The following is a 13,128-nucleotide window of genomic DNA, read 5'->3' as shown; positions in this document are numbered from 1 at the left end:
AGACACACATCTGAATTTGATGGTGTCCTCCCTGGGAAGCTCTGTGCTGGTGTCCTCCTCAACTCAAAGATGATTTTAAGCATTGCTACTAGTTGCTGGAGTTCAGAGCAGCATGTGCTCATCAGATTACATTTCTTATAGGATAAGTCTTTACAGATCAAGGTTTAAGTCCATTAGTGTGTAGCTATATCAAAGTTGTATCATTTGGTGATTAAAGGTATGTAATACACAGTGGATTAAGCTTTGAAATCCAGGAGATGAAATCTGGGAGAAAACTGTCAGTTGATCATAAGATAAATTGCTAATGTACGTGATCAATATATGGAAAGAGAAAAAACTTTTGCCTTACAAATGTTCATTCAGCCAAAAGTGACCTCACAAATAAATCTTGGATACTGTAAGACCTGTGGGTACTATGTATAGCTCCTTCCATTGCTATTACACATCACAGCATTGGCATTGATAACAATGTGTAGCTACTGCTGAATTGATTCATAAAGCATCAAAAGATTACAAACAGCTGAACATTAAATCATACCTGTGGGAACCATAACATGACATGACAACTTTCAATAATGAAAGGTGCTTGAAAGTTTCATAATTGTGAGTGAAAGCTAAAAATATGCTCACAAAGGCACGCTGAAGAAGTTAATGAGAATGTTGACACAGTAATGTCTGAGAGTTATTTATACATTGCTGAAAATGTGAAAATATCACTGAAAATTTTAGAGGTAGGGTAATAACAGTTACAGCAAAATACCTTGGTAACCATTTTCTCATAACATTGAAAAAAGTGAGGAAAAATAATGTTCCTTAGGAACAGTTATAGAATATACCATCAACGACTAGACTGAAGTCCCATTAATATGGGTGGATCATGACTCCTGTGAGAACAATTGCATCAGCAAGAATTTTGCTAATGAATATGTTTTCTGACTGATACTTGCTGGCTGCCATAAACTTTTAGAACTGCTGCAGTCTTTTATCTGAGTTATTTTTGGATTATAGATATGTTAACAGAAGCATCTTTTCTTAGACCATGTTAGACTTTAGCAGAGGTGGAGACAACCCACTTGGTAGTGAGTGATTTGTTGCCTCCCTGAATTAGGTTCAGGCAGACACTGCCTATGAGATTCTCTAGAAAGCAAATGAAAACCAGTATCTTAATTTCAAGTTTCATTAGACAAAAGAAAAAAAAAAAAAAAAAAGACAAAACACCACACAAATGGAAAAAAAATAGTAGCAGTTGCCAAGTAGAAAAGAAAAACAAAAGCTTGGCAGTGAGTGAAATGTACTAGCCAGCTGCCAAGAATGAATGACAATCAGTGGACATAAAAATATAATTAAAATCAATACAACTTTAATTGAGTTGTCTTTTTTTCCATATACGTATATTTTGGTATATTTTCTATAGCACAGATTGTTGTATTTCCTACTTTTTCATACAGCTATGAATCCTAGCACATGGATTTCCTTTCCCCCCCCATCTATACAGTGCTGGGTTTAGAACCAAATGATGATCTCAGTTATTCCTGCTCATTAGACTACACAGCAGAAAGTTGTTCCCCAGCTTTGGAAAGGAACGGACATGAGTTTCATATCCAGAGGTTGTGGTTGGACTTGATGATCTTTAAGGTCTTTTCCAACCTGAGCAATTCTGTTTTATGCAGGGACTGAAGCAGTGAAAGTGAAGTGTGCGTGCACATGGAGGCAAGGCAGTGGGCATGGGGAGGGTAAAGTGCAGCTGCCCTGAACGCACAGTGTACGGCCTGTCCTCCCCATGGACAAAAGCAGCAGAAGGAGTGAAAGCTGACCGATGGCTGGAGGGGCCCCTTTTGTGCTCATCATGCCGTGCCAACTGCAGAGCAGATGCAGACTGAGCAGATGGAGCAGGTTGCTGTGCCTGCTAGAGTGCGGCGCTCAGGGAAAAGTGCCAGCCTCCCGGAGCACTTACCTGCTCACAGGGTGTATTTGCTGTACTGTGCTCAGATGACCCACATTACCTTGTGGGAGAGCACAAAGTGGAAGCAGGAGAGAGTGTAGGATTGCACCAGATGCAGCAGGTGTGTGAAAGTGGCAGAAAGGCTGATTCACAGCCCCACAGGCTGGGAAGGCCCCACCTGTGAGCGGCAGCATGGCAGCTATGGAAACCCCAGAGTCCTAATGCAGGCTTCTAGGAACCACTGTAGTGCAAGGGATAATACTGCTGAACGTACTGATAAATTAATGCTAACATTTCTAACATTCCATTGGAAGCACTCTAAGGCTTTGAGATCCAGATTGCAGTAGTATGCTTACAATTGTATGCAAAGTGATGCTCTTTGCTGATGTGATCAAGGTGTTCAAAGTGATGATAGCCCTTGTTTCAGTTCTGTTACTTCTCTATATAGGATAGTCTTAATTGTCAGTCTTTTTGCAATGAAGTGCAAAGTCTATTTCACCCCATTTCATTAGAAAACAAAATCTTAGTTCCTTCGTAGGCAGTTCAACAATTCATGCAAAATCAGCTTCTGCAGATACTACCTAAAACCTTGCTGCTCCTCTTCTGTGTAGTTGGAAATAAAACGCAACCTAATCTCACATTTTATGAGGAAGTTTAGAATATAATTTCCATATTCATATCCACACCTAAGACTTTATTTTTCCTGAATCTTGTAAAGATGTTCTCCATTGATAAGAAGATAATTCAGCATGCCTCTTGAGACTAACACAAGGCACAGGCACGTGTGAATATTGTGCTCATAAGCTCACTCTGCATGTGTGAGTGTTGGTTTCAGGCATGATAAAAAGCACTGAAGAACTCTTCATTTTGGAAAAGCTTGGCTCAAACCCCCATTAGCCTTGATAGAACAGTTCTGAGCATTGCTTGGTACACTGCCTGAAAACTGTGACATTGGAATCCAGGGGTTTGCTTGTATAAAATTTAGGTTTTAATTTTCCATCTTTTTTGATATTTTTCTTTTTGTCAGCAGTCTTATTAGAGAAAACACACCAGGAGATGTATGCTGGGCTTCTTTAATCACTGGCAAGATGGTTTCTTATGACAGAAGGGTGGGATGGGTGATGAGGGAACGGGTTAGCAAAGCATTGCGGGCCTTCAACATGCAAGGTGTTTTTCTTTTGTAGATAACACTTACGTTTCCAGTTCTGATAATGATGAAGATGTATTAGTTACAACAGAGCCAATTCCAGTAATTTTCCATCAAATTGCTACAGGTAATCTTACATCCTGATGATTTTACTAAGTTCATGCGTTGTGAAGGAGGACAAGATGTTGCCTCTACTTAAAGTGAGACATCTTAATGGATGCAATTGGACAGTTTGCTAGTTCCTCATGGGCTTACTGTAGTGAATTGTCCTACATTTCAGAATTTAATAAATTAAAATGCTCCTTTTATGGATCTACACAATTGTGTAGGCAGAATGTATTTTATTCTTTTAGTGTCTTGCAGTCTGTACTAAAGCAATTTTCCTTGAATACAGTTAGAGGTGCTTAATATTTCTCAATTATATATTTTTATGCTCTCTTGCTTAAAACTTTATGAAATCTTCACCATTGGGAATGAAATAGTCCGTAACTATCATTGCCTCTAGAGAATTACTTCAAAAAATTTCAAGCAAAATGGTTCACAAAATGAGACTGTAGGAAAAACATAATTCCAATGATTTTAGGAACCTCTTCATTTGAAATTATTTCCATACTTTTCAGAAGTAGCTAATACATAAAATGGCATCCTTTTCAGAAGTCTTAGACCTGTGCACATTTCTTAGAGGTTTCTTAGGTTTTATCAGCTAAATTCCTTGATGATTTCAGACTGTAAGAGAAATTGCGTAGAGCAATTAATTCTTAATTCTGACAGTTTTAATTCTGAGAGTTCACCAGAAGGGAGTATTATGTTTATTATTATTACATAGCTTATTTTTTTGAATAGAAAACAATCTGATTTAATTTTTGGTAGGGAATTTTGATCTCCTTTTTACACAAAAGTGCAAATTACTGATTGGGAAAAACAAATCTTCTAGATGGACTAGCTGAATTTTATTTGATAATTGACATCATAAGATTTCTGAAATGTGTGGGCTTCTGTATTTCAGACTGTTGTAAACAATTTGGTGCCCATCGTGCCCATTTCTTTATGTACATTATGCACACCATTTATTTCAACTGAGTATTTTGAGTTGGCATATGCAAAATTATTTCATGTTTTTCACAGACGTTCCCTATTTTCCCTTTTCTCTTAAGAATTAAGAAAAACCAGTGATGTCAACTATTGCTTATCCATTAAAGCAAAATTACAGAGGGAGAATGGAGAGGTATGTATTTCTTATATGTGTATTTTAAGAAGTATTTTAAGAAATGAGAGAAAACAGGAATGCTTGACTTAGAATTTCTCTCAAATGTATGCTTACTCAAATTGTAGATACACGTATTTTAGAAGTATCTTAGTTCACTTAGGCCACTGCTGTGGTGTACAGCACTCCAGCTGGAGTCTCTAGAGCTTTTTCTGACAACATTCACTGTTAATATCTGAAGCTGAAGCTGAAGCCTTGTCAGTCAAGCCTCTGGCATGGGCCTCTAACCAATCTCACTGAGATGATGTTAAGGAAGAAATGACAATAAAATGAGGTCTTCAGAGGCTTACAGTGTTAGGGATTCAAAGAAAGTGCCACATAGGCTCCCATGCCAAGCCTGAGAATGAGTACTGTAGTACTGTATCAAGAATTCAAGAGCTTAACTTAAATACTTGCTCTGATAAGTTTGGTTTCTGGGTTTGCAATACTTGTTTTCTGGCTATTGCTTTAAGACTCTGATCTGTATTTGATCATGGAAAAGGTCATTTGATGATAGGCGTGGTGCTTGGTTTTTTTGTTTTTGTTTTTTTTCAGTCAATTCAACCTGATTTGATTTCAAAGGCTGCAGTGGAAGTTTTATGCCTGTGTCTCATAATTGTTTTCAGTGCTCTGTAAATATTAGAAATTCAAACGCAGTAAGAATTACTACTATATTTTTTAAAATTGAACAAGGTAGTTAAGTATGAAAATACTGAAAGAGCCTTTAAATAAGTCTCTAACACTGACCATTTCTGTTGGCTAGACAGTTAGAGGTTTAGGTTAGGATAGGATGGGTTTGTCATTACTCTTGTATGAGAGTTTCATTTCTCTTTACTTTGTACTGAAGTTTGTTCAGTTGGGTTCTGTTTGAAGACAGACTTCCCCTTGAGCAAGGGTTATTGTTAAACAAATACAACTGAAGTCACTTCGTTTCTTTTCAGTAAAGCAAAAGCAAATACAATTTTTATGCCTCGTCTCAGAAAATTGCTGTGAAATTGTCTGAAATACAATTTTTCTTCTATGTGTGCATGCAGTAACTAGAGCAGGAATTTAGAGGTAAAGATAAGGAGATGGGATTAGATTGTCTGACCACAGAAATTGGTGATGTTTACAAATATATAGAATTTAAATGTACCTTCTCTACTGTGATTCATAGATCTGATTTCTATTCCATTGTGGCAGTTCTGTGTAGGACATAAATACAAAATATGCAATAAGTACATTGTGTTTGGATTTAAATGAGGTGTTGTGGTCTTATCAGGTATTTTTAGGGGGTTCTTGTCAACAGAGGGCCTAGAAATAACAAATGGATTGTGGGAAACAGTATTAATAATATTTTCAAGTAATTACGTGATTATAAATGAGGGCTGCATTGGTAAGAAGCAGAATACAACACTGTAGCTCATGCTGAGCTGCAGTCTGTACCATGAGCAGTTCTATTTACTTGAGTGCAATTATTCACAGAGAACCCAATTATAGTAAGTTTTACTTGGGTAAGCATATTACTTTTTAATACTTAATTTTCCAAATCTTGGAGTAGAGCTGGTCAGAAAATTAAGATTTAACTTTCCTGGCAACAGACTGGTACTTTTGTTAAAAAATAGTAATTAAGCAGCAGTGTGTCCGAGCTTTTTACATAGGGGAACTTAAAAAATCTCATGGTTGGGCTTGAATTATTTCCTTAAACTATTAGAATTGATTTACCAGAATAAAGTAAATTAAAACTTTATTAGATCAGTAAAATGCTAAATGAATTAAGTCCAGAACCTCTCTTGGTGGGTAAATTATGCTTTGTTTAGTAGAAGCAGAAAGTGAAGTAGCTCTGAATACCTTACTGAATTCACCAGTTCCCTAAAATACCATACTGTGTCTCAGACAAAGTATTATTTCTCTGATGTATTTCCAGGGTGCTTTTTTTGTGCACCGCTAGTAATGTGCAGGCTTTGTCTGCTATTTCACTGTTCTTAAAATAGGCTCACTGTACACCTTGGGAAAAATGATACTAAAACGGCTTTTCCTAAAGCTATGTACAACTTATTTGTAAAAACGTAATTATTGTACTCAGAATGTTAAATTCAAGACAGACATATTGCTTATGTCATTGTTAACTTTCCTTTTTAATTAAGGAGTCGCAGCACAACAGCACACTTGAAGAAGACTCTGAAGGAGATAATGATTCTGAGGAATTTTATTACGGAGGACAGGTAATTGAGGATATTTTTGCAAAAGTTTCAAGAAATTGATACTTGAAACCTTCTATGATTCATTCCCTTACAAATCTGTGATAACTGATTTTGTATGTATATTCAATACAAAGTAGAATGTGACTTGTATGTGTACATAGTATTTTAAAGTATTGAATGTTATATTGTATATTTATGTCAAACTTAAAGTGAGTTCATTTACATCTGTAAAACTGTAAGAACAGAAAATCCAACTGTTCTTGAGGGTGTTTGAAAATAGAAGCCAGTTGCTTATTTCCAGGAAATATATATTTACTCTTTACAGCTTATCCTATTATTTATACAAATGGGAAGTCAGGATGGATCCAAATCTGTTTCCTGCTGGAGGGTTGCCATTTTGTAAAGTCAAGAGCACTGCAATTTAATGGTAAAAATGGTTATTACAAAACAATTTTGGTCTGGGCAACACTCTATCATTTTTTCTTAGCTCTGCGGTTAAATTCACCTCAGAAAATGCTACATATTTTTAGGTAAATGTACCTTTCTGCCTTTCCTCCTTGTTCCTTTAGTAGAATTAGTTATTATTACATCCTCCGATGCACTGAGAAATAAAATCTCTTTATGTCTTTACCTTCTGCATTGTCAACAGAATGCTTCATGCTGCTAGACTCTGCATTCAGATTTTTCTTACCTTTTTAGTCTAAAGATTACCTCAGAGAAATAATTCCTCCCTTACGTTGTAAGAACTGTTTGTTTCAATGAACATCTTAAGGAATTACAGCCGATATTTGTGAAAGTCATCATTGCCTCTGCCTGAAGGCTGAAGCCATCCATGCCCTCAGAGCAGAGAGCAGAGGCTGCAGGTGTGCGTCAGCAGCACCGGCTGGTTGGGTTTGGAGCGGGCTGTGCAGCATACTGATGAGCAGGGCACCACCGAGCCTGTTCTCCAGGCGAAACACAAGCTAAGGCTCTGTACGTTTGCTATAAAGGAAGCTCACCCCTAAAAATCTGTGAAGAGTGATTCTGAAACTGGTAATGAAAGCATGTATTTTTAGTGAGAGAAAACAACTATCAGGGGGTGTGGACTTGTTTTTAGTTTAGAAATGACTGCAGGAGTTGCCTCACTTCTGCTGCCTGTTCCTGCACCCTGCAGAGCACTGGAGAGGGCTGTGTACACCCGTTCCTCTGCAGAGGCTGATTTTAATCTGCCTGCGAGGAAGAATCTTCTGATTTTGCCCTGTAGTGATGAGTTATGTGTACTAGCTTCATTTTTCAACTCTGCAGAAAGAGCATTAACCTCAAGGTGAAGTAAAAGCCAGCAAACAGCTGGAAGTGCTCACTTCTTGAACCAGTGCAACTACATCTGGTAAAGGATGACTGCTTGTGCCCAAACAGATGAATGTTAGCTCTACCTATATACTCAAAAAGCAGTAAATCATTTTGTAAGACGTAAAAGAGCTGTGCAATAGTAACTACTAGTCAGAATTCAGTTGCTTTATATTATATGTATGTAGGTTGGAACTACATTACATTGAATTGTCTTTTTTTTTTTTTTTTTTTTTTTTGAGGCAGTTTATTTAATTGAAGAAATTGCAACAGACCAAAAAAAAAAAAAAAAAAAAAAAAGCAATAAAATTACAATTAAATTGGCAATTTAAAAAAGGTGGTGATTGTGAATGTCTACAGTATAGAAAACTCCAATATAAGAAAAACAAAGCAAAAGCAACGACAAGAAACCAAAGACATCATCAAAAATATATTTAATGCAACCTAAAAAAGGGAAATGTTTAATTTAAAGTTCCTTAGCCAAGAAAATGACATTCTGAGGAAAATCTGTAGACTGAAGTGATTGGTGACTTACAAAACAGATAGAAAACCATTACTGAACTAAGTTCCTGGAGAGTTTAAAAAACAGTCCTGTTACAAATAAGGTGAGTTTTGAGAGTTATTAAATGATAATCACATGTACTGGGATTCAGTAATATGAAGAAAGACTAAGTAATTGACTGTGTATTTAGGGAACACGTACGGTAAGCTCCTTTATTTGAGAGAAGTGGTTGCTGTGGCCATAGAGAGAGGGGACAAAAATGCTGACTTGAACAATCAGAGGGAATAGAAGCCAATGTAAATTGTGTGCAACACAGCTGGAAAAGATGGAGGCCTAGGTTAATTCTAACATTTCGAAATGGTTTTAGCTAGAAAGACAAGGAGCAACTGATGAACCAAGGAGCTTTGAAAACGTGGAATGGCATTTGATGGGCAGTGAAAACAAGATAAGACCTTTTGGTCATGAATTAAATGCTTGTATCTGCTTCCTAGGCACCTGCGTGTAATCCTCCCTAAGGATTTAATGGGTAAAGACTTTAAAGTAGCTAAGTGATTCAATAGCCTAAGTCTTATTGATTTTCAATGGGATTTAGGTCTGTAAATCACTTAATCTCCTTTAAAAATGCAACCTTTTGTCATTATATGGGACAAAATAATCTGAATCAGGTCTCAGATTAAAACTGAGACTTTCTAAACACAGACCCTTCTGACTCTGCAAACTTATCAGATTTTTTAACTTTTTTTTTCACTTTCTCTGTGACAGTTAATTCACACTTTGAATCTTTAGCTTCTAAACTTGCAATAGAGGATAGGAGTTTGAAACAATAGCACTACTGACTGGTTCTTTTTCTCTCTTTTGTGTTTAGCTACAGAACATACTTGCAAATTTAGATATACTAAACTCTGGCAGTCTCCTCTGCATACATCAGCATGTCCGTAGCACTGATTGAGGGATGGAAAATAACCATACTGTGGTCTAACAGTTTGCCAGAACACTTCTTTGTTTTCTTTTGGAATTCATTACTCCTTACTAACAGAAAATAGATGGCAGAAAGCATTATGCTGAACAGTTCACTGTTCTGCATAGCGTTCTGTTTGGATTACATTATTACTGGTACATTAGAGTGGTTAAAAATGTATGTATTAAGTGCAGTAAAGAGGTAGGTGAGCCACAGTCACAATTTTACAAATCACTGCTCTGCCCTCTTTGGAAGCAGGACAACTATTATTGATACATCCTGAAAGAATTCATCTTTGGGAAAAAAAAACAGGTTTTGTTCCCTTGCTTGTGTGTGGGGGAAATTGTCCTGACATGCCTGCCCAAACAGAACAAGGATAATTGGCTTATACCTTTCTGGTTGGGAATATCACTGATATCTGTAAGTAATTGCATATGCTGTGCTGATGAATTGTGTGCCTTACAGTTGAAGACTACCAGGTCTAATCAAATTATTCAGTTGATCAGTCAGTTGTTATTTTAATTCAGTTGAAATTTATTTAATTAGATATGTAATGACAAGTGTGGCTCCAGATATCAGAACTGCAGTGCAACAGCACTGGGATCTGGGAGAACTGAAGAAATAGTACTGCAATTAGATAGCATTCTGCAGTAGCAGGAATTCTCAGCTGGAATTCATGTATAAGGATATATTTACGTGTGTGAAGGGCTGAATTACAGATTAGCACTTTCCTTTTTGAATTTGGCAAAGGTACAGACCAAATCCTACTCTCATGTCTGAATCTGTCTAAATCTCTAGAGTTCATTAATTTATGTGAAATTATTATCATTCTAATTGGCATAAAGAGGTAACGTTAGATTAACAGAAGCAGGCATATTGATTACCAAGAAAATAGAAGTAGACATTTAGTGGATTTTTATGAGCTTAATAAGGACTTTTGTCCTTATGGAAGATAAAAGAATATATATATATTTTTTATTTCACATAATGCAGCTAGACAAGCTCACAGGTTTTGTTTTGTTTATGTTGGTAAACACCAACATAACTATATCTGCTTTTCATGTGGAGTTTGAAAAAAAATTGGTGTGGTATCTATATATATGTTACTTCAGTTCCTATTTGGTAAAAATTCTTTAAATAAAAATGTGTTCTTCAATTATTTTTCAATCTGATCTGATTGCCCCGATGGTCTCAAATGCAGACTGAAAATGTAATAGATGCTAAGACACTTAATGTATAGAATAGTCTAGTGCTTCTCTTGTTGAGGCTAGGTCATTCTTTCTGTAAAATACATGAGAGCACGGCAACAAATGGAGTAAAGCTTGTCCTCTCCTATTCTGGAATGATTAAACTGGGGAGATCTGATTCTTCTCCTGCTTTACAGTTTTAAAATTTTAAGAGATCCTTAACAGCCCTCAAGACAATACAGGACAGTGGAATGAATTCTTTCCATCCAGCTTGTTAAGAAATCTCTATGAAAAATATTTTGTAGGGGGAACTTTCAAGAGCCTAGATAGATGCCAGTAATGAAATGAATAAGAACTCCTAGGTTATTATTTTTTTCCAATAGGTTAGCTATGATGGAGAACTTCATAAACACCCGCAGCTGGAAGCTGATTTGATAGCAGTGAGAGAGATCTATGGACCTAATGCAGTATCTCTCAGGTATGTTATTTACTGTTTTTATTGTGGAACCTTTAAAAATTTGGAAAATGAGTTCTACGTACACTTACCCTTATAGCTAAAACTATGATTTCTGTGTATTTGGCAAAAGATAGGAACTCTCATAGCTAACAGTAATGCTGGATTTGGCTTCATTTCATGGCTGAATACTCTTACAACTGCCAGTGTTGAGAGCAGGCCCAGGAAGCCTGTTCTAAAACATTGTCTTTTGCAGTTCAGTAGGTAGTTGATAAGGCTGTTGTAATTTGTTGAAAAATGCTATTCAGCATTACACTAAACCCTTGTTAAACTCTTTCTCTGTCATATTGTCTTCTGCCCTGGAGGTGAACAAGACAAATGATAAGAGATTTAGTAAATATTGTTCTTAGGGAAAGGGAGAAGGAGTTGGCTTTGTCTAGTCCGGAAAAAAAAGACAGAAGCTGTTTGTAAACAGGAGTGATCAAATGTTCTCTATTGCTGTAATGAGAAAATAAGAGACTAGATTGTGGGCAGCAAACAAGAAATTAGGTAGATTTTAGGAAAGATTTCTACTGTAGTAAAATTGGAAACTGAAGAGCTCTACTTAGGCAAATAGAGGAACCTTTTTCAGAGCTAGTTAGAGAGTTTGCCGAGAGATTATGTTAAAATTTTCAGGGCATGTACAAGTGTGCATGGTTCTGCTCTACAGCATGGTTGTATGATGTATTTAATTCACTTCAAGTATTTTATAACTTCATTTTCCATCTATATAATATTAATAATTTCATTAAAATAACAGGCAAGATGTAACACCTGTCAGAAAAATTACAAATACAATATCAAAACTGACATACAACAAAGTAATGAAATATAGAGAATATTAATATAGAGATAATAAACTTAGGCATACATATATTGCAAGTAACAATTCCCATTAACCTCTAAACGATAATCTCTTTTATTTTAGTCCAAGAGATAATGTCTACAAATATGGTGTAATGTACCTTTTGAAATTAAGTGGAAATTCATTACATTTCAGAGATGTATTGAACTGAAATCCATACAGTTGTGTATTGGCTTAGGCAATGAATGAGATAAATGTCTAGTTGCCAAACTATTAACTATGAAATTGAGAATACCTTGATAATGTGCTCCCTAAGGCTTCTAAAATTGGAACATGGTATGTAACCTTTCAAAAACTTTAATGCGTCTAATTTGTTGAATCAGTGTTTCATTATGACCTCCTTAGGCTCACTGTAGTAGAAATTGGCATTTGTGGCTTTTGGCATGTAGAAAACTTTCGTGCTTCTTGCATTCAATTACAGTGGAAAATACTTATGAATTCTTGGAAATGATAAACACAGAATTAAGCATTCAGTTTCATCCCTCTCCAACAGCTCCACTTCTCTGATTGCAACAAGCTTATCTAACAGTGAGACCCATGAAAATGCATTTCATAGAGAGCTGACCTTATTTTTGTGGTCTCCTACTGTCAGAAAGGGAACTTAACATATTAAAAAGCAAAATTCCTGCACCTGCAAGCTTCTCATTGAAAAAGTGTCAACCGATGTTTGAAAAACTGAGAGTTAATGCACTTTTATACCAGGTGTGCTCCAAAAGCATTGCCTCTTGTTCTGTTATGTTGGCCCATGACGTCAGAAGCGGATGGTGGTATGGCAATAATGGTTGAACCTTCCCGACAGGATTCTGTTACATTTTGTTGCCGTGCGACAGATGAAACATCAATGAGCATAAGTTAAATCTGCACCTTGGGAACTTTAGCAATACTGCACACAGCAGATAAAATAACGTAACTATTGCCTTGAGCGCATTGTGGGGCAATTGCTACCTTTTGACAAGCAAATACTTGAATGTATGAAGCAATCCCACAGGTATTATATGCCACTTTTTAGTCTGTGTTATATTTGTCTTCAGTTGTTTATCTCAAGGCTCTGCTTAGGTTACTGGCTATAAACCTAAAATACCTGTGAAATATAACTAGGGTTTTCTTTTTTTGTAAATAGCAACAGTGTATGACCATTATTGTTTCCTTGGTTTGTTTGTGCAATATGTTAGACAAAAATAGGTGACACCAGTGGTATAAGAGTTTGGGAGAATTATTTAAAAAAATAAATTAAGAAGTTGCACCCTACTTAAGCAAGATCTGAAAGAAGTTTTTCAGTGCA

General features: G+C 36.2%; 1 protein-coding gene across 4 annotated transcripts in view; it reads left to right on the top strand.

Annotated features, from left to right (window-relative positions):
• Positions 1-13,128, top strand: part of PARP8 (poly(ADP-ribose) polymerase family member 8) — a 114,320-nt gene that overhangs the window by 55,527 nt on the left and 45,665 nt on the right. For 3 of the 4 annotated variants that reach the window (XM_090130659.1, XM_090130657.1, XM_031609119.2), the window contains exons 4-7: positions 3,127-3,216; positions 4,244-4,314; positions 6,459-6,536; positions 10,872-10,966. In XM_090130659.1, the coding sequence (XP_089986785.1) occupies positions 3,127-3,216; positions 4,244-4,314; positions 6,459-6,536; positions 10,872-10,966 (334 nt within the window). Of the gene's footprint in view, positions 1-3,126; positions 3,217-4,243; positions 4,315-6,458; positions 6,537-10,871; positions 10,967-11,875; positions 12,835-13,128 lie in introns of those variants that run through there. The other variant, XM_031609120.2, reaches the window with a different exon arrangement.

This window comes from Phasianus colchicus, chromosome Z (genome assembly GCF_987193195.1).
Source record: "Phasianus colchicus chromosome Z, bPhaCol1.hap1.1, whole genome shotgun sequence".
Classification (NCBI taxonomy): Eukaryota; Metazoa; Chordata; class Aves; order Galliformes; family Phasianidae; genus Phasianus; species Phasianus colchicus.
Note: the sequence above shows the minus strand (reverse complement) of the source record. Positions and strands in the feature narration are given on the sequence as shown.